This window comes from Medicago truncatula, chromosome 1 (assembly GCF_003473485.1).
Source record: "Medicago truncatula cultivar Jemalong A17 chromosome 1, MtrunA17r5.0-ANR, whole genome shotgun sequence".
Lineage (NCBI taxonomy): Eukaryota > Viridiplantae > Streptophyta > Magnoliopsida > Fabales > Fabaceae > Medicago > Medicago truncatula.
In genome coordinates this window covers 56395970-56417845 of record NC_053042.1, presented here as the reverse complement: position 1 = coordinate 56417845, position 21876 = coordinate 56395970, and the positions used below count along the sequence as shown (strand labels likewise).

General features: G+C 32.2%; 2 protein-coding genes across 3 annotated transcripts; both read right to left on the bottom strand.

The window, feature by feature from the left end:
* Positions 1-481: 481 nt before the first annotated feature.
* Positions 482-5596, bottom strand: LOC11445549 (transmembrane protein 120 homolog). The gene is made up of 10 exons (XM_003592780.4): positions 5244-5596; positions 5083-5161; positions 4912-5006; positions 4397-4501; positions 4215-4294; positions 3300-3390; positions 3109-3216; positions 1847-1933; positions 1050-1118; positions 482-909 (listed from the first exon to the last, which is right to left on the bottom strand). Exons 1-10 carry the CDS (start codon positions 5481-5483, stop codon positions 778-780), a joined length of 1086 nt encoding a protein of 361 aa, XP_003592828.1. The 5' UTR covers positions 5484-5596; the 3' UTR covers positions 482-777.
* Positions 5597-12897: 7301 nt separating this feature from the next.
* On the bottom strand, positions 12898-20854 carry LOC11445801 (2-isopropylmalate synthase 2, chloroplastic). 2 transcript variants are annotated; one of them, XM_003592779.4, is made up of 12 exons: positions 20040-20854; positions 19740-19953; positions 19563-19643; positions 19394-19483; positions 19217-19303; positions 17028-17128; positions 15784-15817; positions 15632-15706; positions 15318-15401; positions 14517-14651; positions 13349-13494; positions 12898-13262 (listed from the first exon to the last, which is right to left on the bottom strand). In XM_003592779.4, the coding sequence occupies exons 1-12, from the start codon at positions 20702-20704 to the stop codon at positions 13178-13180; spliced, it is 1797 nt and encodes a 598-aa protein (XP_003592827.1). In that variant the 5' UTR covers positions 20705-20854; the 3' UTR covers positions 12898-13177. The 2 variants fall into 2 exon arrangements, with proteins under 2 accessions (XP_003592827.1, XP_024628990.1); XM_024773222.2 differs by lacking the exons at positions 12898-13262; positions 13349-13494 and having other exon boundaries at positions 14520-14656.
* Positions 20855-21876: the final 1022 nt, after the last annotated feature.

Sequence of the window (21876 nt, the reverse complement as noted above, 5' to 3'; positions counted from 1 at the left end):
AATAATTTTCTAATATCTCCATGGTGGGATCTCTATAATGTGTTAAATTTTAACTCGAGGACAAGTAGTCACACCAAGGAGTGTGATTCTTTCAAGACCAGAAGCTCCTCCTCCCCCTGCGCTGGAGGTTTGATGGGGATGTTGATGATATTCTTGCTTGGTTGGTTCAGTTGAATTTCCGTTAAGAATGATTGGTATTTCTGTTGAGGATGATGAAAAGAGGAGGATGACCAATGTGATATGTGCAAGATCAAGAGGTTAAAAGAAATTCAATATTTCTTAAAGGGAGTGTAAAGTGCACCTAATAGATGGTACATACTAGACACAGCCCATTCCTCTGTTGGTTAAAAACTAGCACTCTAATAACTTTTGTAAAAAGAAAAGTTGCATCTATAGTTTAAATCATCGGTTTCTAACAATATATCAATGATTTCCTGAACAAAAAAAAAATAAAGAAAAAAAATACATCAAGACTTCCCTCTACATTCAAGTAAGCAAATTACTTATAATAATCTTAAAAAAGATCATGGAGGCGAGGAGACCAGAATATTCGATCATCATCCTGCTACGTCACGGAACAAGTATGGCGACCCAAAGAGTGTACAATAGAAGTTGCAAGACAATAATATACTTATAAATATCAAATCCAAATTTACTCTTTAGATGCATTAAATGTTTGATGCTACAACAAAACCAACTAGACATGCACAGTGGTCAAAACTTAAAAGAGTGCAAAAAAATCCTGATCCTATCAAAAGCTTAAGAAGTCACAGCTTGCTAATTCAGTCTCTGCTTGCTCTTGGTTCTTTTCATCTTTGCCTTAAATCTTGACTTTACCAACAGAGTCTGAACTGTATTTTGAAAGTTCCCAATGGCCATGACAACCAACAGGAGACCGCAAAATATTACCTGCTCGGAGAGTTAATATCATTATAAGGCTAATCTATGCAACAACCAACATCATCAGAATAAGAATTATTTTAATGTGTTCCTATTCAAATTTTGATATATAAAATGAAGTAAAAAACCAAGCAGGAATGAACTTGTACCTGCCATTCAGAAGCCACCCCAACAAATGCAGTTCTGAGCAACAATAGTCCGACATATGCCTCAAATCCCTGAACCAATATAGGATCACAAAGACAGATCATGAATGTCCAAGCTTTTCCAAGTTCAGGTTATTTCCAAAACATGAATAAATCGGATAATTCAATTTTCGCAAATCAACAGCAAATAACATACAATGCCAGAACAATCAATTTCAAATCATGTAAGAAAAGTTCACACATTCTTTCAGAACCATATTAACACATGATATATGCTTCTCAACTACCGTTAATCACAACAAAAGATGCAAAACATTTGAAGTCATAGAAGACAACCAAACAGCTTATCAAAAACTAAAAAATGAAAGATCGTTTAACTCAATGTAGGAACACGAATTAAGCACATCCAAATGGCTCATAATAGCACCCAAAAACTTGGAGCTTAATAACAATGTTGATCCATCGAGTTTGAGCTATGTACAATTTTGGTCAAGCTAGTTTTTTTCCAAATGATTTTAGTCCCGCACATAGCTCAAACTATTGGAACCAAATGTGTAATTATTCCAAAAACATAAGGATGGAGGGTTTTGGAGGGGAGGGCTCGCTTCTCTTTTCTAAAAATTAAGGACATTACAAAAAGTTTTTTTAAATAAAAAATTTAAGTGTGAAGTATTATATGATCATTTATCATGTTCTTTCATATTTTGTAAATATCAAAATATAGTCTTAACACTCCAAAATCCAACTCCCAAACATACCATAAGTGACTAACATACATCATACGTAGCCAATATGGTTACCTGCAATATGAAAAGTATGGGACACAGCAACCACAGTTGGCCATCCACACCAGCTGTTTCTCCCCATACAACATCCATCCTCTTAGCCTATAATTCAAAGAAAATGAGAATCAAAACAATATATTTATTTCCAATCAATATGTTTGGAGAAGGTTAACCATATAATTAAGGGTTAATTAAGTTTTTGGTCCCTATAAATATCTGCAGTTTTGTTTTTAGTCCCTATAAAAATAAATCACACTTTTTAGTCCCTACAAAATTTTCCGTTAGTGTTTTTAGTCCCTGTTAAATTAAAATTTGTTTAATTATGCTGAAACTTCTAAATTTTTGAAAGATTTTTTACTGACATGTTCATAACATCGTAAGACACTATTTTATAAAATCTTTTAGTGTTTTAACATGTAATGAATTAAATATGAATTTTTCTAAAAGCCAAATTTTCAAGATTATATTCATGAAATTTGGACCTAATAATAAAATTTTGAGCTACTTTTTTGCGGAGGAACTTTGTATAATGTTCTAAATAAGTATGTAAAAAATATTTTGAAAATTTAAAAGTTTAAGCACAATTAAGCAAATTTTAATTTTACAAGGACTAAAAGTATGTGTTTGTCCCTCTTAAATTAAAATTTGTTTAATTGTACTTAAACTTTTATATTTTTAAATGATTTTTAACAGACATGTTAAGAACATTATAATAATCTCTTTCATAAAAAATTAGAATTTTTTAACATGTAATGAATTAAATATAATTTGTTTTAAACGCCAAAAATTCAAAATAAACCTAACGAAAATTTGGACTTAAAAATAAAATTTTGAGCTAACTTATTGCGGAGGAACGTTTTATAATGTTTTAAACAAGTATGTAAAAAATCATTAAAAAATTTAAAATTTTAAGCATAATTAAACAACATTTAATTTAACAGGGACTAAAAACACTAACGAGAAATTTTGTAGGGACTAAAAAGTGTGATTTGTTTTTATAGGGACTAAAAACAAAACTGCAGATATTTATAGGGACTAAAAACTTAATTAACCCTATATAATTAATACCATGAGGAAAAAGAAAAGTTTAATCATGTTCACAAAAAAAGATTGCAACTTGCAAGAGTTACAAGTACACAAAGATAACAGCAAATAGTGAGAAAAAGACTCGGGTTTTAAACAGACAGAGCAGGATGACGGAAAAAGTATGCGTGTGTAAAATATATTACTATGAAAGAAAAACAAAGCAAGTAAAATATACTATTTAGCAGTGGCACCTTTCCCAATGCAATACGAGTATAAAGCCTTTGCCGTTGATATCTATTTTGCAAAAGCATTGCAACTCCTTGCATCATAGCCCACTGTAGGAAAAGTTGTACACCTCTCTGCACACATTATTGAGACATATATGATAGATGCATAAGTTCATCAAAAAGAAAAAGCTAATGGTCAGGGAAAGAATACTGACCTGCTTTTTGGCGCAGTCTGGTTGTCCTTTTATTTCCCAAGTGAGACTCACAAGGGCCATTATCATGGCACAATAATGATGATATATCCACCTGTAACCGCACAGTAAATTTATTTGCCAAACAATTTTGTCCCATGTAAACAAGGAATGAAAATCTCCGCTCTCCCCCTATCCCGGCATGCTTCACAAGAATGACAGTTTAAGCTGGCCAAATAAATAAACAAAATTTCCTCCCATTCTTTGTACTCGCTCTAATATGGGATCACGGGGTGACAATTATAATTCTCTTTGAAGATAATAAAGGGAAGATTTCCTTTTTAAGAAATTATGAAAGAAAGAACATAAGCTCAAGAGTGAACTAATTGCTATGCAAGATAGACAAAGGAATCCACTAAAAATCTCAAATAAGTTCAGAAACAAGCCTCAAACACCAACCAAGAAAACAGTTCTGACACACCATATTCTGCTCACCACCAAAACCTCAAAAACAGAAACAGTTTCAAACAAAGGTGTCAATTAGTCGTTGCTTCAGCCATGCTAATGAAGTATGGGAAGAAGGTTTCAAGGAAAGCAAAGAAAAGAAAGAGAATAAAGCTATAAATTTTCAGACACTTGATTGAGTGGCAGAAAAACTCAAACTTAACATCTACAGCTATGCTAATGAAACCATAATTGCTCTTGAGCACCCAACCCTCCCTCCATCATAAAGCTTAAACATTGCATGGTTAAATATAGTACAGATTAAGTTACGCAATTTCAACATATGTAATTAAAGAATAACAAAGACTGAGAACAGAATCGAGGGTCTATTAGACTATTGCCCGTTAATGAACTGTGGTCCATTATTGTTTCACAAGGATCACTAAAATATAAACTATCAGAAAGCCTGGATTAAAAAGGGTTTGAAGACTGTACCATGGACGAATATCACTTCCATTTACTCTCAATATGTTCTCTCGCAACGCCAAACCAGTGTAAAGAAATAGCAGCCATGCCTGAGAAATGATGACGCTCAATGACAGATTGCAGACAAATATTTGATGTAAGCAAGTAAAAACTAACATGACATGAAGCAAGAGTGGTTAAAAAGAAAGTACCTGGTAAATCTGTACTGGAAAAGCTGGCAAACATCCCTCCCAAACCCAAGATCTTAGAATGAGAAGTGCTGCTGGAAAAAGCAGGAATAGCAGAGCAGTTCTATCCTGAACAAAAGATGTGCCATTTTCATAAAAGTTTCACAAACATTGTGTTGTGTTGTGAGTGCGCGGATGGGCATCAGCAATAAGGTGTGGGATATTGCGGTGTTACTGCGACATGTTATGTCACTGATGGTGAATTCGAGAAATAGGCCAAGTTCCCTTGATTCCACTCATGCCTAGGCATGTAGTTGTTGTTATTGACTCTTTAACTAGGTGTTAGATCTATGTAACATTCAAGTTTGATTAATAATAATAATAACTTAAATTTTAGGTAATTATGGTTGACTAACATGCATTTAGTATGTATAGCAGCCAGCAACCACTAACAGTAAAAAAAAATAAAAAAAAAATTACATGCAACGGATTGGAAGTGAAGAAGTTGAGGTAATTTGAATGCAAGTAGTAGAAATTACCCTGTAACTGTTGTATTCCTCTTTAACCTTAAGCTGAACATCCTTGCGAGAGGCACGAACATTAATTGGACCCAAAAACATCCTGAGAAACTTACCTAAATGAAAGAAATTAATGATGATGATGATGAATGAATTGGTGGAAGTAATTAATTAAGAAAGAAAGAAAGAAACCTTGAGCATGTCCAGGAAGGAGGTAAGAAGCATCGCCATCAACGATGATGCATCTGGCTCTTTGCAAATCTTCATCTAACTGCGATGCGATAGTAATAATAAATAAATAAACGGATCCAATACATTAAAGAAATTGAAATTGAAATTGAAGTTCCTGGTACCTTATCAGCTAAGGATGGTTGAATGAGTTTATTAGAAAGAAGAGAATCGAGAGAAGAACGAAGAGAAATGATTTTAGAATCGAGAACAAGAGCACGCTGACGAAGTGGTTGTTCATCGCTTAATGTTTTTGAGATGTGAACGGAAACTGAATCCTGAATCTCTTTAGCTTCTTCTAATACGCTTACTACTGATTCTTCTATCTCTTTCTCTTCTCCTCCTCCTCTTCTTGATTCTTCCATTGAACCTCTATTCTTTTTCTTCTCATACGCACAAATCTAATCAACTAACTCTCTTTTTTTTCCCATTTCATCCAATTTTTATTTTAGTTTTTTCCCCCACATAAATTCAATTACCTTTCTTTTTTTATTTATTTTTTAACAAGTTCCAAAATATTTATAATTATTGATTACGTCAATTTTGAGGTATGAGAAAAAAAGTGAAAGGATAACTTACTTTTCTTTTTTAAATTACCAACATTATCAAATAATTTTTTTAAAATTTAATAACAACATGATAAATGATGATATAATACTTCAAAAATACATAATTTATTTTTAAAAAACATTTTACATTGTTTGTAGTTTAAAAAATAAAAGTGAGGCTTCCTCTCCATTCCTTTTTTTGAACCCTCAATTCAAATACACTTTTAGTGGTGTTTACATACTAACAAAAAAATAATCAATTATGAGTTTAATTTTCATAAAATATATTATCAATAATTCACAATCATATAGTATGTGATTTTAAGATTACTAAAAAAAAGTTTATTTATGATTAAAGTCAAATATTCTTTTATAAAAAAAGTCAAAAAATTTAGGAGTGTAAAAGAATTCAAACGTTTTTATGGATTAAAGTCAAATAGTTTATTTCTATGGAATATAATAGTGTTAATGCTAAAAGAAATAAGAATAGCCAATGAAGCTCGACTCACCTCATAAAAAGTTGATTCATCCATGAATTATGGGTTTAATTTCTGTTACTAATGATCCATTAAAGCTCAAATCATCTAACTTTATTAAATTAAAAAAAAAGTAAAGTGTCAAAATAATTATGTAAATGTATTGAGTTCTTAAAAAAATTTGGAACTTTAATTTAATTAATTCAAATACTTTTTTCTTTGATAGATGTAATTCAAATACATCTACCCAAAAAAAAAGTAATTCAAATACTAATTGCTCCAAAAAAAAAGTAATTCAAATAAATTACTAATACTCCTCCGTTTTAAAATGAACGTGGTTTAAGATTTTTACACACATATTAAGAAATATATTAACTAAAAGAAAGAGAGATTATTTCAAAAAAAAATAATATTATTTTACCAAATTATCCTAATCAAGTAATTGAAGGGTACAATTAAAAAGAAAAAATTATTATTACATTAAAAACTGAAAGTGACATTATTTTAAAACAATTTTATTTGGCTAAAAGAAACTAATTTTAAAACGGACGCAATATTAATTAATATATATATATATATATATATATATATTATTATTATTATTATTATTTTTTTAAGGAAGTTAATGCATAAATTTTGTTAACAGTAAAGCAAGCAAAAGATTCATAAATTCCTTTGTATCGATTCTAGGAGTCAGAAAATAAGGTATTCAATGATTTATTTATGATTCAGTTTGACAGTAATGGTTACCACTAGCAACCGTCCACCCTACATCTAGATGGACGTGACTCGTGAGAATTATATTTTTTACGAAATTTTCACATGCTTCTAATGGAAAAAAGGCAGAAAAAAATCATTTCTACTTTAGACTTGATAATATGCTTTGTTTTGTCGAATCACTGTTGGTTAGAATTTTAGGGGGTGTATTGGATTGAGATTTTAAAAGAATGTTTTGATAGAAAAAATCTTGAAGATTTTAAAAGACTTTGTTGGATTGTATTGATTTTGTGGGATTTTAAAAGACTTTTTTTGAAAGATTTTTTACAATCAAGATTCTTTGCATAATTTTAATGGATTCATGATATAGATTTTAAAGGATTTTAATGGATTTTAAAAGGGTCAATAAATTTAAAGATACAGTACAGACCAAAAAATCTCAAAAACAAAAGTACAGTTATAAATCAACCGAAAAAAAACATTGAATCAATGAGTGTAATATTTCTTCAAAAAAAAAAGACTATTAGATAATAAACTACTAGCAGGTTGATTGATCTTAAAAATTCTGGACATATGATATCAAAATAAATAGACCTAAAAATAAGTTATGTTAGTTTATTGATTATAATAATTTGATTGAAAAATGCATGTTATAGGTAGAAAAATGCAAGTAGAAAAATTATTATAATATCAATGAACGTAAAGTTGTGATTTTTATAATAATTAGATATATAGGTAGATGGTAAATTAACCACAAGATTATACGGTACATTCTTTTTTTTAATGAACGTAAAAGTTATGTTAAGAAAAGTGCAAGTTAGAGGCATGATGATTTCGACAATAAGTTTGTCAAACAAAATATATAATCTGCCATTGTTACAGTATAACAGAAAAGAATTTGGAAGAAACGTAGAAAAAAAAAATGAATTTGGAAGAGTATTACAATATCTCAAGGCTATGTGTGGGAGATAGAAAAGTCTTAAGGCTAGGCGTGAGATTGTTAGTAAGTACATTTTACACCAAACAATCTCACAAAATCCATTACTCACAACAATCCATTAAAATCCGTAGAGTTTTGAATACCAGTAGACAATTTTTAAGTTATGCAAAATCTCAATTGAATACCACTGGATTTCATTGGACTCATTAAAAAATCTTGAAAATCCTAATTGAATACCACAAGAATGTTTTACATTCCTTAAAAATCTTGATTGAATACCACAAGACTTTTATAAAACAAAAAAATCTTTTAAAATCTTTTGAAATCTCAATTGAATACACCCTCCTTACTCTACGAATTCATGCAAGTTAACTGCTTGGTAAAAGTATCGTATAATATATACATAAATTGGAGTTCGAACGGCGGTTATCCCACTTATTCACTTATGAATTTTTAATCCTTAAGCTATTTAACAATAAGTTTTTAACATGTGAATTTCATTTTAATTCATTGTTTCTACCAAATGAATTATTTTAAGATTATTTGGTATTCTTTTAGTCTCTTGTACAAAAAAATATTCGACGTTTATCCCTTAGTATTTTCCATTAGCAGTTTTAACATATGCTTTTTAGTCAATTACTGTATATCATTTCAAATTTTTGAATGATTTTTATATGTCCCTTTTTATAGTAGAATTTTGTAACAAGTATCACAGATATTAAAAAATGTTGTTTGAGTATAATTTTATCTTAAATTTTTGCGACTAGTATAAAATTACTCTTTATTATATTATTCAATGTTATTTTTTCCTATTTTAAGATAGATTGATATTATTAATAAACGATGTTAAAAAAGGAAAATGTCAAAGTTTTTTGTAAACGATCTTATAACAAAGCACGGAAGGAGTACATATTTAGACATTATAAAAAAAACATCATTCTTTAAAAATTTAGAATTTCTTAACAGATTATAAATTAAAGAGGGTTAAATTAGTTAACTCTTCTAATTTACTCTTCTTTAAAAAAAATTGTGATTCCAACCTTGTAAATCTTTCTTAACACGTGAAAGTCAACTCTCTTGAAATTCTTTCTCAGACGAATAGAATCACAACTTCCTAACATGTCATTCCTCCGAACCTAAAATAATATTGAAGCTCGATTTTCATAGTTTCGACAACACAAATGCAACGTGATTGATCTTCAAGATAACACAACTATTTGACTTTCACAAGTCACGACTAGAAGGAGCATATTCAAATCATATTTTTTTTTATCTTGACGTTCTAATACTGAGATAGTTTGGTAAATGCATCTTAACGAACGAATTTATTGGTTGGAGACCTTACTACAGGCTCTGAAGTTACGTTTCGCGTCGTCACTCTATGACGATCAAAAGGGGGTAATTATTCAAGCTCGCAAAGAAAGACACAATAAACACATATCTTTCTAAATTCAAAATTCGTCAATTGTATTGTCCGCCTACAACCTTCATTTCATTTGAATCATTTTATCTCAAGTTTATCTTCGAAAATTCGTTGTGAAGTGCAATCGTTACAACCATTGTCTTTAATACAAACAATGATGTTGGATGGACTACAAGAAGACAAATTCCTCGACCACTGACCATTCTATCTACACTTTTAACAAGGCTTCCTCCCTCATCGTTGTATCTACTTCTAGCTCCACCAAAGATCACATTCAAATGGTCAACTTTATTCGAGATGGCTAACCATTGTGAACATGTGTTATGTTGCAACTATGACGAATGACACACCCTTGATCATAAATGTAAATCACAATATTTATTGATCAAAAGCCTAGGTGTTTGTCACTTATCAAGTTCATAATTTTCTCAATTTTCTACAAGCGTAAAAAGTATATTTAAGTAAAGAACAAGATATCGTCACGAGGAAAGTAAATAACAAGTGAACAAAAAATAAAATCTGCACTTAAATTTGTAAGTAAAATAAAAATCTGCACTTAAATATATATTTTTAGGGGAAATGCACATAAGTATTGTTTGCCCCTATATTTTCAACTTATCTAATTTCACATAGATTCACTTTTTGTTATATATTGTTAATACTTCCTCCGTCCTAAATTGTATGACGTTTTGGGTATTTCACACGCATTAAGAAATGTAATTAATTTTGTGTGGAAAAGAGATATTATGAGTTGTTTTACAAAATTATCCTTAATAAATGATATGGGAAAGATAAATGAATGACTTGAGAGTAGAGAAGACAATAAATAGTGAAGGATATAATAGGAAAAGTAACATTAATGATTCATTGGTATTGTAAAGCGACATACAATTTGGGACAATTTTTTTTTCAAAGTGACATACAATTTGGAACGGAGGGAGTATATTCTATTCTATTTGAGTTGTCAATATGACATGATAATGGCATACATGAACCTGTTACGCTTAAATCGATTTATTAAAGGAAAATGATACGTACAGCGAAACTTTTTTTTTTAAGCCCATTAATTGAACTTATAGCTTATAGCTTATAAGCTCGTTTGACAAAAAAAATTCTGTTTGGTAATGCTCTCTTACCACGAGCTTATAGCTTATTTCACGAGCTTATAAGTTATTTTTCAGAAGCTATTTCAAGTAGCGTTTGAGCTTATAGCTTTTAGCTTTTTATCTTTTATTTCATTTTTACCCTTATTATTTTAACTAAAAGTCATATTTACCCTTTATCATTTATTATACTTAAAAACAAATGCTGCTGGACGGCGTATGCTTCTCTTTAACACATTCAGTTTCTGTGCAACAACGCTAGCGACATATATGTGACATATGATTTTCCTAAAAAAAATTTTACCTATGATTTTTATTGGTATACATATAGATTACGTATTTTCCCGTTTTTTTACGTATTTTATGTTTCTGGTGCTATTCTTTTAACACTTATTTATTTTATCATTTTTAATCCTATTGATAGAGATTACGATATTTTATGTTTTTGTTGCCATTCTTTTAAAACTTATTTTGTTTTATCATTTTTAATCCTATTGATAGATTATTTTTTACTTTGTCTATAAAATAAAATTTTATACTTTATTCATTCATAAAGTATACAAACTGAATGAAATAAAAAAAATATAAAAAAATTATATTGATTAGAATAATAAATTTAAATTACTAAATTAAGAAATTTCAAATACTTAAATATTAATTGATATAAGTTTTATTATAAATTAAAAATACCTTTTTATGTCATTTTATATTTATCAGCTAGCCGAACCGCTAATTTTAGCAAACACTTCAATTAACTTATTAGCTATCAGCCATCAGCTATAAGCTATCAGTCATCAGCTATCGGCTATAAGCTATCAGCTATTTTTACCAAACAGAGCCATAACATTTTCCTTTCAGAACATGCAAATTTATAGTTGGGAAATGCTAACCGGTGCTCCCGGGGCACTGGTTAAGGATAATAAAAAGGGAAATTATATGTTAATTATTGCATTGAAAATTGTTTAATTAATCCATAAATAAGTCAAAAAAACTTCATTTTATGGTAATAATTTCCTTTTTTTGTATGCTTAACCAATGCCTCGGAGCACCGATTTGCATGACCCTTTATAATTTCGTGAAAACTTCAAGAAATAGATTTTCATTGTATTTAGCATCGCTCTTTAATAAATATATATATTTGTAAACTAAATATTTTATATTTATTACTGAAGTACATGAATAGCTTTTGATTAACAAAAAAGTACATAAATTGTAAGATATGGGGAAAAATTGATGGAAGATGTCAAAAAATTCTAGACAGATACTCCCTCGTCCCAAATTGTATGTGGCTTTGGAAAAAAAATTTGTCCTAAATTATATGTCGCTTTACAACTCATAATTTATCTTTCCCACACAATATTAATTACATTTCTTAATATGTGTGAAATGACCAAAACGTCATACAATTTGGGACGGAGGGAGTATATCTTACTATTAAAATATTGAACATATTAACCATACTTCATACTTGTATGAACATTTTGGAGTGAGACAACATTTTCTTTCCTCTTCTTTTGGGATAAAAACAAAAAAGAGGGTGAAAGAGAATAAGAAGACAAAGAGTATTAGATAAAGTATTTTAAAAGTAAAAGCAATTTAAAAATAGTTGTAAAAGAATTATTTCTCAATTAACGTAATCAAATATGCCCTATATGTGGAATAAACGGCCCCCCCTAAAAAAAAAATGGAATAAACGGTCGATTGATTTTTTTTGTTTTGTTTTTTAAATTTGAAAAAGTCTGCTATTAATTCAAACTAAATTCTGCAAAAATATGTGCGTTTTCTTTCCCAAGTTATTATTGTTATTTTCCTGACAAGTTTTATTGTTTGATTATTAAAATGGGACGCAGTGAACATGTTGTATTATTATTATGAAAATGAAAACATGTGAAGAAATAGAAATACATGAAGGTTTTGTCTGTCTGTGATTCACGTGCAATCCTTAGTTTCTGACTGACGAAATGTCAGCTAAAATAATGTATGTTCCGTTATGTTCGTCTTCAATTGGATTCACTAAATATAGGACAAAAATATCTTCTCCTCACTTTGTTTGTTAGGGTGATTTTCACACCATCCAAATCCAAATCAAAAGCAACCTAGACGGTTATATGTCTACGGTCTACCCTAAAAATGTTCTTTTAGGTACATGGCTACGTACTAAAGAGGATTTATGTTTGACTTTTTTCGATCAATTGAGTTGATTTACCAAACATCATTTTAATTTCAAAAACTGATTTGTTTGATGTTTGAATCATGTTTTCATTTAAAATTAAAAAAATTAACTCAGAATTTTCAAGAAGCTCAGCCATGGGCCATGGCTTTGAAATTTGAAAAATTTGATTAAGAATGACATCGAACAAAGTACTTGGATTAGCTATAATCTGCCAACATGTTTTTGTACCTTAAAAATGCATATCAACGTCATCTAATCTTTTCAAGTCATTGCACCTTGTAGACTCCGCCCTAACACAGATGATGACTGTAATAATTTTGCTACATTAATTAAAGAGAAATGGAAAAACAAAACTACTCCACCAATCAGCATCACTATCACTATCACTATCACTGCACCTTCATAAATTCCAATCAAGAACACCTGAAAAAATTAAAAGGGAAAAATTCCCGGTGGTCTGAATATTTTAAACGGACTTAAATTACATTCATTGCTAACGTAACTTCCATATCAATAATTCACATTAAGATACAGCGACACGTCCTCAACTTGAGAAAAGTAACGACACTGCTTTAACACACTCAGCACAGTTAACAAGAAATCAAAACCAACCGCGGCCACACACAAATTATCAATTACTTGATGCAAAAATTGGGATTTTTTCAGCAGATGAAGGTGTTTACTTGAAGCTCAGCATCTTGTTTATTGCAGCAATATAGGCCTTGACACTGGAGACAACGACATCCATTCCTGCTCCAGTCCCACTAAAAACAAAAAATACAGTGTCCATGGATTGTTAGTTAGAAACAACAAGATGCATTGCAGTATTCCACTTCAGAATTCACCGTACCTAAAAGTTCGCTGAACACTTTCTCCAGTTAAAGCATGGGTAGATGTTTGATCCGTGTCCCCACGAATAACAACTCGAGTAGTGGCAATTGCATCAATGCCTTCAGTGACTGCAATCATGGAGTACTCGAGAAGAGTTGCTGGTTCCTGCACAGAAATTAAGAGTAAAAGACCCCTCCATCGTATTAATAGTGCCAAAATTCCAGCATAATTCAATTAAATGTGCAATTCAAAGTGATCGTGAAATACATGAGATTTACAGACTGGGATAGGGAAGAAGGAAAAGAGAGAAAGAAAATTAATAGTAATAAATTGAAAATATTACTAATTATTAACAATCTAATTAAGCATGGAAAAAAAATCAGGAAAAATAACCAAAATTAGAAAACAAGTTTACCAAATTTATTCCTAGGAATAACATTCCTTGGAATATAAAGATGAGAATTTTATTCCAAGGTATTTAGAAAAAATAAGTTTGCTTAACATTATAATATTCCTGGGAACCATGAAAATAGGAATTATAATAGGAAATTACTCATGAATTTATTCCCATCTCCATGGGAACTTTATTCCCACCCTTTTCTTTGGGAAAAATGTTCTATTCCCAGGAACGTTTTATACCCGGGAATAAAATTCAGTAAACTTGTAACAAACATAGGCATGTGTATTCCTATCATTTTATTCCCAGGAATCTACGAATATAACTTGAAACAAACGCACCCTAAGATTTCTTCTTCAAATGCATGACTACATATAATATTAAAATATCCTGAATAGTGAATACTCAGTCAAAGAAACTTTAAAGTTTCAAGTAAGACAAACTGTAGCACCCAGAGAAGTGCAAAGTTCGGGCAATGACTTAATAATCCCAGTTCCAAGTTATGCCAAAGAAAAGCTACACTGACAACGTTTTTTTATCTAAAGTTTAAAAATGACCTGTAAATGATGTTCTTTGTTTTAGGTACAAACCACGATCCCCAGAAGAGGTAAAAGACCATAACTATCTTGAACGTTAAAATGTGAGTCTTCAGATACAATTTGTTTGCAATTAGATGCCTCATATTGAATCAGAGGAAACGGGCAAAAAAAGATACTTGTACATACTGATATTTCCAAACTAAAAGGAAGCAATAAGTTAACAGCAACCAGGAATATATAAGGCTTCAAACCTTCACAATCAGATCAACAGCTTTGTATGCTGAATCCACAGGACCTGTACCGACAGAACAAGCAATGTGCGTGCTACCATCATCACCAACAAGTTTGACAGTTGCTGTTGAAAGACCAAGAGTTCCACAAGTCACCTGAACTGAATAGATATTGATTAGTGATATATAAATATAACCTGGTCTCTTATTACAAAATATAGGAAAAAATCCCCTTAATAAAAACACTGCACAACTTTGAACGTTTATCCTATCATAATGTCTAGATCTCGTCTCCCTCCCACCCCACCCCGCTTATTTATAGGTAACATGGCTTACTTTTTCTGTTTATCTCAACCAAACTAAATCAACTAACAAACAAACCCTCCACCAAACAGTCTTGACAGACAACCAACAACTAGCTTATGTTTGTTCTATCACTGTCACAGCCATCATATCAAATTTCAAAGGGTCTTGCTAACAAGAGCGGGCACTTGTTAAGGATTAAAAAATGGAAACAATTGATAACTTTTATGGAGAAAAAGTTGTTTTTTGTTATTTCAATGTGTTGAATACACAATTCCCAAGAAAAAATTTCTACTTTAGACTTCTTATCAAGTGCCCTTCCCAACTTCAAAAAAGGGCAACAGGTCATGGCAAGGTCCAGGAAGAGGCAGACCCAATGTTGTTCTAATTTAATTTGTAAACAGTTTTACTTTGCAAAAGCCTGACTCCATGACTTAAAAGTCTTAAACCCGTGATCATCTAATCACATAGCAGTAACTCTCACCACTGTATCGAATTTAATAAAACATTTCAACTTACCTGCAAATCATCAAGCTTCCAGATAGGCTCTGCCTGAAAAACTTCATCTGATACCAATGCTCTGAGATCAGCATCAGTAATCCTCTGATATACAATACAAAACAAAAGCAAGTTATCAGAACATATCCAACAGATATGAAACACAGTATTGCATCTTCAATCCTTGATTTCTATACAGAAAAGAGGGACTAGTCACTACTGGTCATGTTAATTTCTTAACATAAAATACCACTTATCAAAAGACAATTTGACCCAATTCGTTAACTGAGTCAATGAAATGGAAAGAAAGGATAAAACCACCACTTCTCATATACCTTTTTTTGCTCAGCCACGGCTTTGAAACGCCAAAACAAACTCTCAACTTGGTCGTCTTTAAGTTCATATCCAAGCTGAAACAAGAGAGCAACTCATAAAACAGAAGAAACCATTCAAAAGACCTTTAGCTACAACAAAAATGTATGGATACCTCTTCAAGTCGCTTTCTCATAGCATGGCGCCCACTGCATCATTAGGAGCAAAGTATTTGTTAGGAGGTCAAAGTAAAAGAGCGGTCAAATCAATTGTACTGGGTGTCAGAGAAAAGCTAAACGACCATCCAATGTAAAAAGACAATGTTCAGTGTTGGTTAAGTAGTTACAGAAGCAACCACATGATTTTCGCTACCATGGCCCCGTTTGGATAAACAGCTTATATAGATGCTTATAGCATTAGAGCTTATAACATTAGAGCTTACATCATAAGTTCTTATACTTGATAAGTTATTTATGTTTGGATATATACACTAAAAAGTACTTACATAAATTGAAGTGTTTGGATGTGACATTATATAAGCAATTATTGAAATTTTAAATATTTTTAATTTAACAAAAAAATCAAAGAATTGAACCACAATTATCAAGATTTTTTTTTTATGAAATTAATCAAGGCATAGAAAAAAAATATTATAATATATTAATTATAATTATATATATATATATATATTAGTGTACAGTTTGTTACAAAAAAAAAAAAAAAAGATAAGTTAAGTTTGTTTTTTTTATTCAGTTTCATTTTGTTCCGTAACCAAAAAAAAAAAAAAATCTTAGTTAGGTGTGTTACTTTAGTAAGATAAGAATATAACAATTTTGTTACTCATGTACCGCAAAAGATAATTAAAATTATAATTAAAATATTCCTTAAAAAAAATTATAATTAAAATATATGTTTTGAAAAAGTGGATCCAGAGATAATCGAAGGAGGTTACATAAATTCATAAGCTCCTTGTTAAGCCGGAAGGTAAGCTGAAAATTTAGGCTTATTAAAATATGGCATAAGCAGCTTATGAAACTATGATAAGCTGTTTTTGTTTATTTACCCAAACACCTTCAAAAAGGCTTATGCGAGTAGATAAGCCCACATAAGCTCAAAATAAGCCAATCCAAACGGGGCCCATGTCTCTCTAAAATTGTAGAGATGGTAAAATTGGTTTAGTTAAATTAAATTTAATCATTTCAGCTCAATTCACCTTGTCATGATAATTGAAAACATTAAGGAAACAAATAAATATAATACTCCCTTCGGTGTGTGTGTGTGTGTGAGGAGGATCCGCGTATAGGAGACAATAAAATCTAAAAAACTACAAAAGAAAAACATGTATCCAGGACTTAGCAGCATGTGCAAGTGCAGGATCCGTGTAGATGTAAGTGTTCTTGAAATAAAACAACAACATACCTAAGCTTCCCCAATACAATACCAGCTTCGTTGGATCTTTCAAGTCCAATGTCTTCAGGAGATATGATTTCGTATGTACCTTTGTGTTTGAGCATTCCATCCTACAACACAATGGTGAAGATATTAGTTAAATCTGGTTTGAATAACCACACTAACACTGAATTTGTTGTAGCGGGAAATTAAAAAGTAAAAATATCTGAAGAAGAGTAAAAATAGGAAATCAACGAGAGAGAAATAAAACAGAACTCGTGGGAATAAAGTTGCCAGAAATCCCTTTGTTTATTATGCTTAAACCCTTTCAAAAGACAGCCAGCACACTGATATTAATAAAGCTAAACCTTTTTGTCATAAAATTTGGCACATGGTACAAAAATAAATTATGCTTTCTATTAGTGTATGTTCAATGTAAGATGTTTGGTCAGTCAGTTTATCTCCAATTATTACCAGCATAGCATTTTTCATATTTTCGTGTGTGTGTATGGGACATATCTAGTAATAAAGGGGTTTTTTGTGTGAGTAAGAGATCGTTCTAATCATTTGATTTGATCAAAATAAAGGGTTGAGATTACAATCTCTTAATAACTTAATTGGTATTTTCATTTTGGTGCGGATAAAGAGGGAAGAGGATCTAAACCCATTGAAGTAGAATACATGAATGGCGGGCTTATGGCTTTTGGTTGCTGGCAAGGGGATCAAACAGTGGATGTTGAGTGGCAATGTGCACATCAGAAAAAAAATGGGTTTAGGGATTTAGACATATTTTAATAGTTTTTTTTGTGTGTGGTGGTTTTAATAGTTTGATTAATAAAGAAGCGGCAAAAAAACAGTCACATAATAAGAGAAGCGGCAAAAAACAGTCACATGACATGGTTAATGACGGAATTTAATCTCAGTCCTTAATTTTTAATCCAATGGATAAAAAGATCTCCCACTCTCACGTAAGAAAACATTTTAATTAAAGGTTGTTTTTGTCTTGCAAACAGTGTTATCAGTTGCAGATCACGGGAAATAGTTGTTTGTTCAAATTACACTGCACAACAGTGCTAAAGCGGTTATACACAGTTATGCTGCATACAAGTGCTATAGCGGTTATTCACGGTATTTTGTACTAAATAGTGTATCACAGAACAATAGTGATTGGCTCAAATTCCGCTATGCAATAGCACTATAGTGTCGCTATAGCCGAGATTTAACAACACTGCTTGCAAAAACCAATATCATTTCTCTCCTCTTTGTTTCCTCTTTCTCATACCAAATAACACAAAATCCACACCTCTTTCTGTCTTACACCTTTGTTCTCTCCAACCAAATAAAATGCAAGTAATTATTCTTATATCATAGCATGAAGAGGTAGGTTTAATTCTCCTGGAAGTATAATGCACTAACTTTTAAAACAGGCAAGAAATTTGCTACCCCAGGGGGAAAATATATATAAATGAGGCTTTGTTGTATTCTACGATCAGGAAATCGAATCAATTTACATATGTGATAGGAATTAAAAAACACTAATGTAGCTCCACGTTAAATCTCACAAGGGCCCTTTGAATGAAACTTAAAACGTCTGTTATTCTTTTATCAAATGTATCTTTCTATGTTGCAAAAAGAAATTTCATCTCATCCAATGGGATATTAAAACCACGGAATACTTGAATTGACTTTGGACCAGGGTTGAAAAGTCAAATGCAAAGAAAAATTATTTCTTTTAAGAATTGTTTTAAAACTTAAACAATCATACACTATCTATGTACCCAAGAGAGTGCTGTGTAAAGATTCATGTGCAGCTGGAATTTAAGGGTAAAAAACAAAAGGGAAAGTGGGTGGGGGTAACCTAGTGCGTGAGGCTCCAACCATTGTTGGATTTGGAGAGTGTTAGGTGTCCTCAACATTACACATAATCAGATATGATGTTTTTATTAATAGATTCGGTGATCACTAGCTCACAAAGGTGCAACCTTGTGCCAATATGCAAAGTAACTGCTTCTAAAACACGTAACTTTATCAGTTACACGGATATATGTGTTGAAGGAAAAGCTGTAGATAGCTGCTAGAGAAAACTCATTTCAAGTGTAATATGGTTTTTGTGTGGAAATTATAAACTTTAATATTATACAATTCTAAGTTGCAATGTTTGTCCTATAATCTACAGTATAATCAGATGACAGATATATGTAGTTATCATAATATCCAACCTGATGTATGCCACTTTCATGAGCAAATGCATTAGCTCCGACGAGAGCCTTGTGTGGCTGTAACTGCAAACCAGAGTACTCTTCAACCTATAGAAAAATATAGCAATGAGCAAACAATGAACAAACGTCTTTAAAGAGGGAAAAGAAACAACAGAAAGATAACTGCAGATACAAAACCATTCTGCTTGTCAAATAAATGTGCCTTGTATTAATTCCAGTGAAGAGATTGTTAAAGATATGTCCTCCGCATTTCAGGGCCATGACAACCTTGAAAGAAACAAAACAAATATGAGTTTCGAAGCACTAGCAAGTTACATGAAGAAAACAACATATGATTCGCCCTGACCTCTTCCAAGGAGGCATTTCCAGCCCTTTCACCGATCCCATTAATTGTGACTTCCAGCTGCCTAGCACCGGCACGTGCACCCTGAAAACAGCCAAGAGCAAGAGCATACAAAATTCAGAATTCAGCTGCAAATGAAATGTATAGAGTAAAAAAATGAAAAAAGACAGGAAAACCCACCTCAATGGTGTTAGCGGTAGAAAGTCCAAGATCATTCTGACAGTGAGTGGAAATAATAACATTTTCAACTCCAGGTGTATTAGCTTTAATATCAGCAATTAGTTTCCCAAATTCACTGGGCATGGTTATGCCCACGGTGTCAGGTATGTTGAGTGTAGTAGCCCCTGCCTTAATAACTTCTCCAAGAATTTGATAAAGAAATTCCCTATCCGACCTGGTATCATATCACAGAAGAATAGTTAAAATATTACAGTAACAGTGAGTGTTGAAATGAAATATATAAGATGAGTGAGTGAATACCTTCCAGCATCTTCAGGGCTGAATTCAACGTCTTGGCAACCTAAACTGCGTGCAAATGCAACCATGGTGCGTGCCTTATCAATGACCTGTTGTTTGGACATTCTGAGTTTAAACTCCATGTGAATGGCACTGGTAGCAATGAAAGTGTGAATCCTTGGTCTCTTGGCATGTTTAACAGCATTCCAAGCAGTTTGAATGTCATTCTCATTGCATCTGGAGAGTCCACAGATAACGGGAACATAGCCATTGTCATCGACAGCGTTTCCAACCTCATTGGCAATCATTTTAACAGCTTCAAAGTCATCTGTAGATGCGGCGGGAAATCCGGCTTCGATGATGTCTACCCCAAGTTTGGCAAGCTGGCGAGCAATGTCGAGTTTCTCCTTAGAAGTCATGGAGGCGCCGGGGGACTGTTCACCGTCGCGGAGAGTAGTGTCGAAGATGCGAACATAGGAGGGATCAGGGATGTGATTGGGGATGTAAGGAGGACGGTGGCGAGGGGATTGGGATTGGGATTGGGAGGAACATGAAATGGAGAAATTGGGAAAGGAGGAGTGAGTTGGTTGTTTAGAGGAATGGAGACGGAGGAGGAGAAGTTGGTTGTTGTTGTTGGAAGAGGTAAAGGTGGTGGGAGAGAAGAATGGTGTTCGAATTAAGGTGGCCATGGAAATGGAATACAAAACCCTAGCTTAGCTTGCTTAGTTGGAAAACAAATAGAGAAGTGTTGAATTGAATTGAATTGAATATTCTGACACGATAACTAATGTGGCGGCTGGGATATGCTTGTGTGAGTTGTGTGATTCATGAAATGGAAGGGAACAAAACTAAAAACCATCTTTCATTTTTTATTTTATACTAGCTTTTAACTTTTAAGTGAACCTTTCTTTCTACTCAAAATAAAAAAGAAGTGAACCTTTGTATTGAAAGTTTGTGCAATCATTGCATTGAAAGTTGAAAACATTAACATTTTTAAAAAAATACTAATTGTTTATTTTAGAATATTTAAGAAGTATTTCGGGGGACTCGTTAACAATACTCATATTTTATTGCAAGATTGGAACAATTTTATCTTAACCTGATTAAAAAAATGCAAGATTGGTAATGTTGTATTTTCTGCTAAAACTATACTAAAAAAAGCTGCAACAAAATTTACAAAGAAAATAATTTATCTTCCATTTATTAAAAATGAGCTAAAATAACATTATTAACCGTTCCAAAAACATATCTTTCTATAAAAATTGTAAGACGGTCATTTAATTATTGATCATTACAGGAAAATTTCCTGAATTGCTTGGAGCTCGGTTTGTCTACGAAAGGAGTTTGGAGGATTAGGAGTGAGGCAATTAAGGGAATTTAATTGTGCTTTATTAGGAAAATGGTGTTGGAGGATGTTGGTGGATAGAGAGGGGTTCTGGTATAGGGTGTTGGTGGCGCGGTATGGTGAGGAGGCTGGGAGGTTGGTGGTAGAGGGTCGGAGTGATTCTTCTTGGTGGAGGGAGATAGCGAAGATTAAGGATGGAATAGGAGACACGAATGGGGGTTGGTTTGCAGAGAGGGTGTCGAAAAGGGTGGGGGACGGAACTAGTACTTTGTTTTGGCATGATAGGTGGTTGGGAGATGTGCCGTTACGCACAAGGTTTAGTCGCCTTTTTGATTTAACAGATAATAAGTTGTGTACGGTGGCTGAAGTGTTTTCTCTAGGGTGGGAAGAAAGGGGGAGGCTTGGAGTTGGAGGAGGAGGTTATGGGCGTGGGAGGAGGAGTTGGTGGAGGAGTGTAGGCATCTTCTTAATGATTTTGTTTTGCAGACTGACATTTCTGACAGGTGGCAGTGGAAC

What these genes read in the sequence shown, in the direction of transcription:
- LOC11445549 (XM_003592780.4), bottom strand. Translation starts at nt 5,483, where the DNA reads ATGGAAGAATCAAGAAGAGGAGGAGGAGAAGAGAAAGAGATAGAAGAA. An exon ending in CCTTCCTGGACATGCTCAAG is followed by an intron (nt 5,007 to 5,082) that starts GTTTCTTTCTTT and finishes TCTTTCATTTAG; the next exon opens with GTAAGTTTCTCAGGATGTTT. An exon ending in AGGAATACAACAGTTACAGG is followed by an intron (nt 4,502 to 4,911) that starts GTAATTTCTACT and finishes TCTTTTGTTCAG; the next exon opens with GATAGAACTGCTCTGCTATT.
- LOC11445801 (XM_003592779.4), bottom strand. Translation starts at nt 20,704, where the DNA reads ATGGCCACCTTAATTCGAACACCATTCTTCTCTCCCACCACCTTTACC. An exon ending in TTTATTTGACAAGCAGAATG is followed by an intron (nt 19,304 to 19,393) that starts GTTTTGTATCTG and finishes ATTTTTCTATAG; the next exon opens with GTTGAAGAGTACTCTGGTTT. An exon ending in CTGTTGATCTGATTGTGAAG is followed by an intron (nt 13,495 to 14,516) that starts GTTTGAAGCCTT and finishes ATTTCTGTGCAG; the next exon opens with GAACCAGCAACTCTTCTCGA.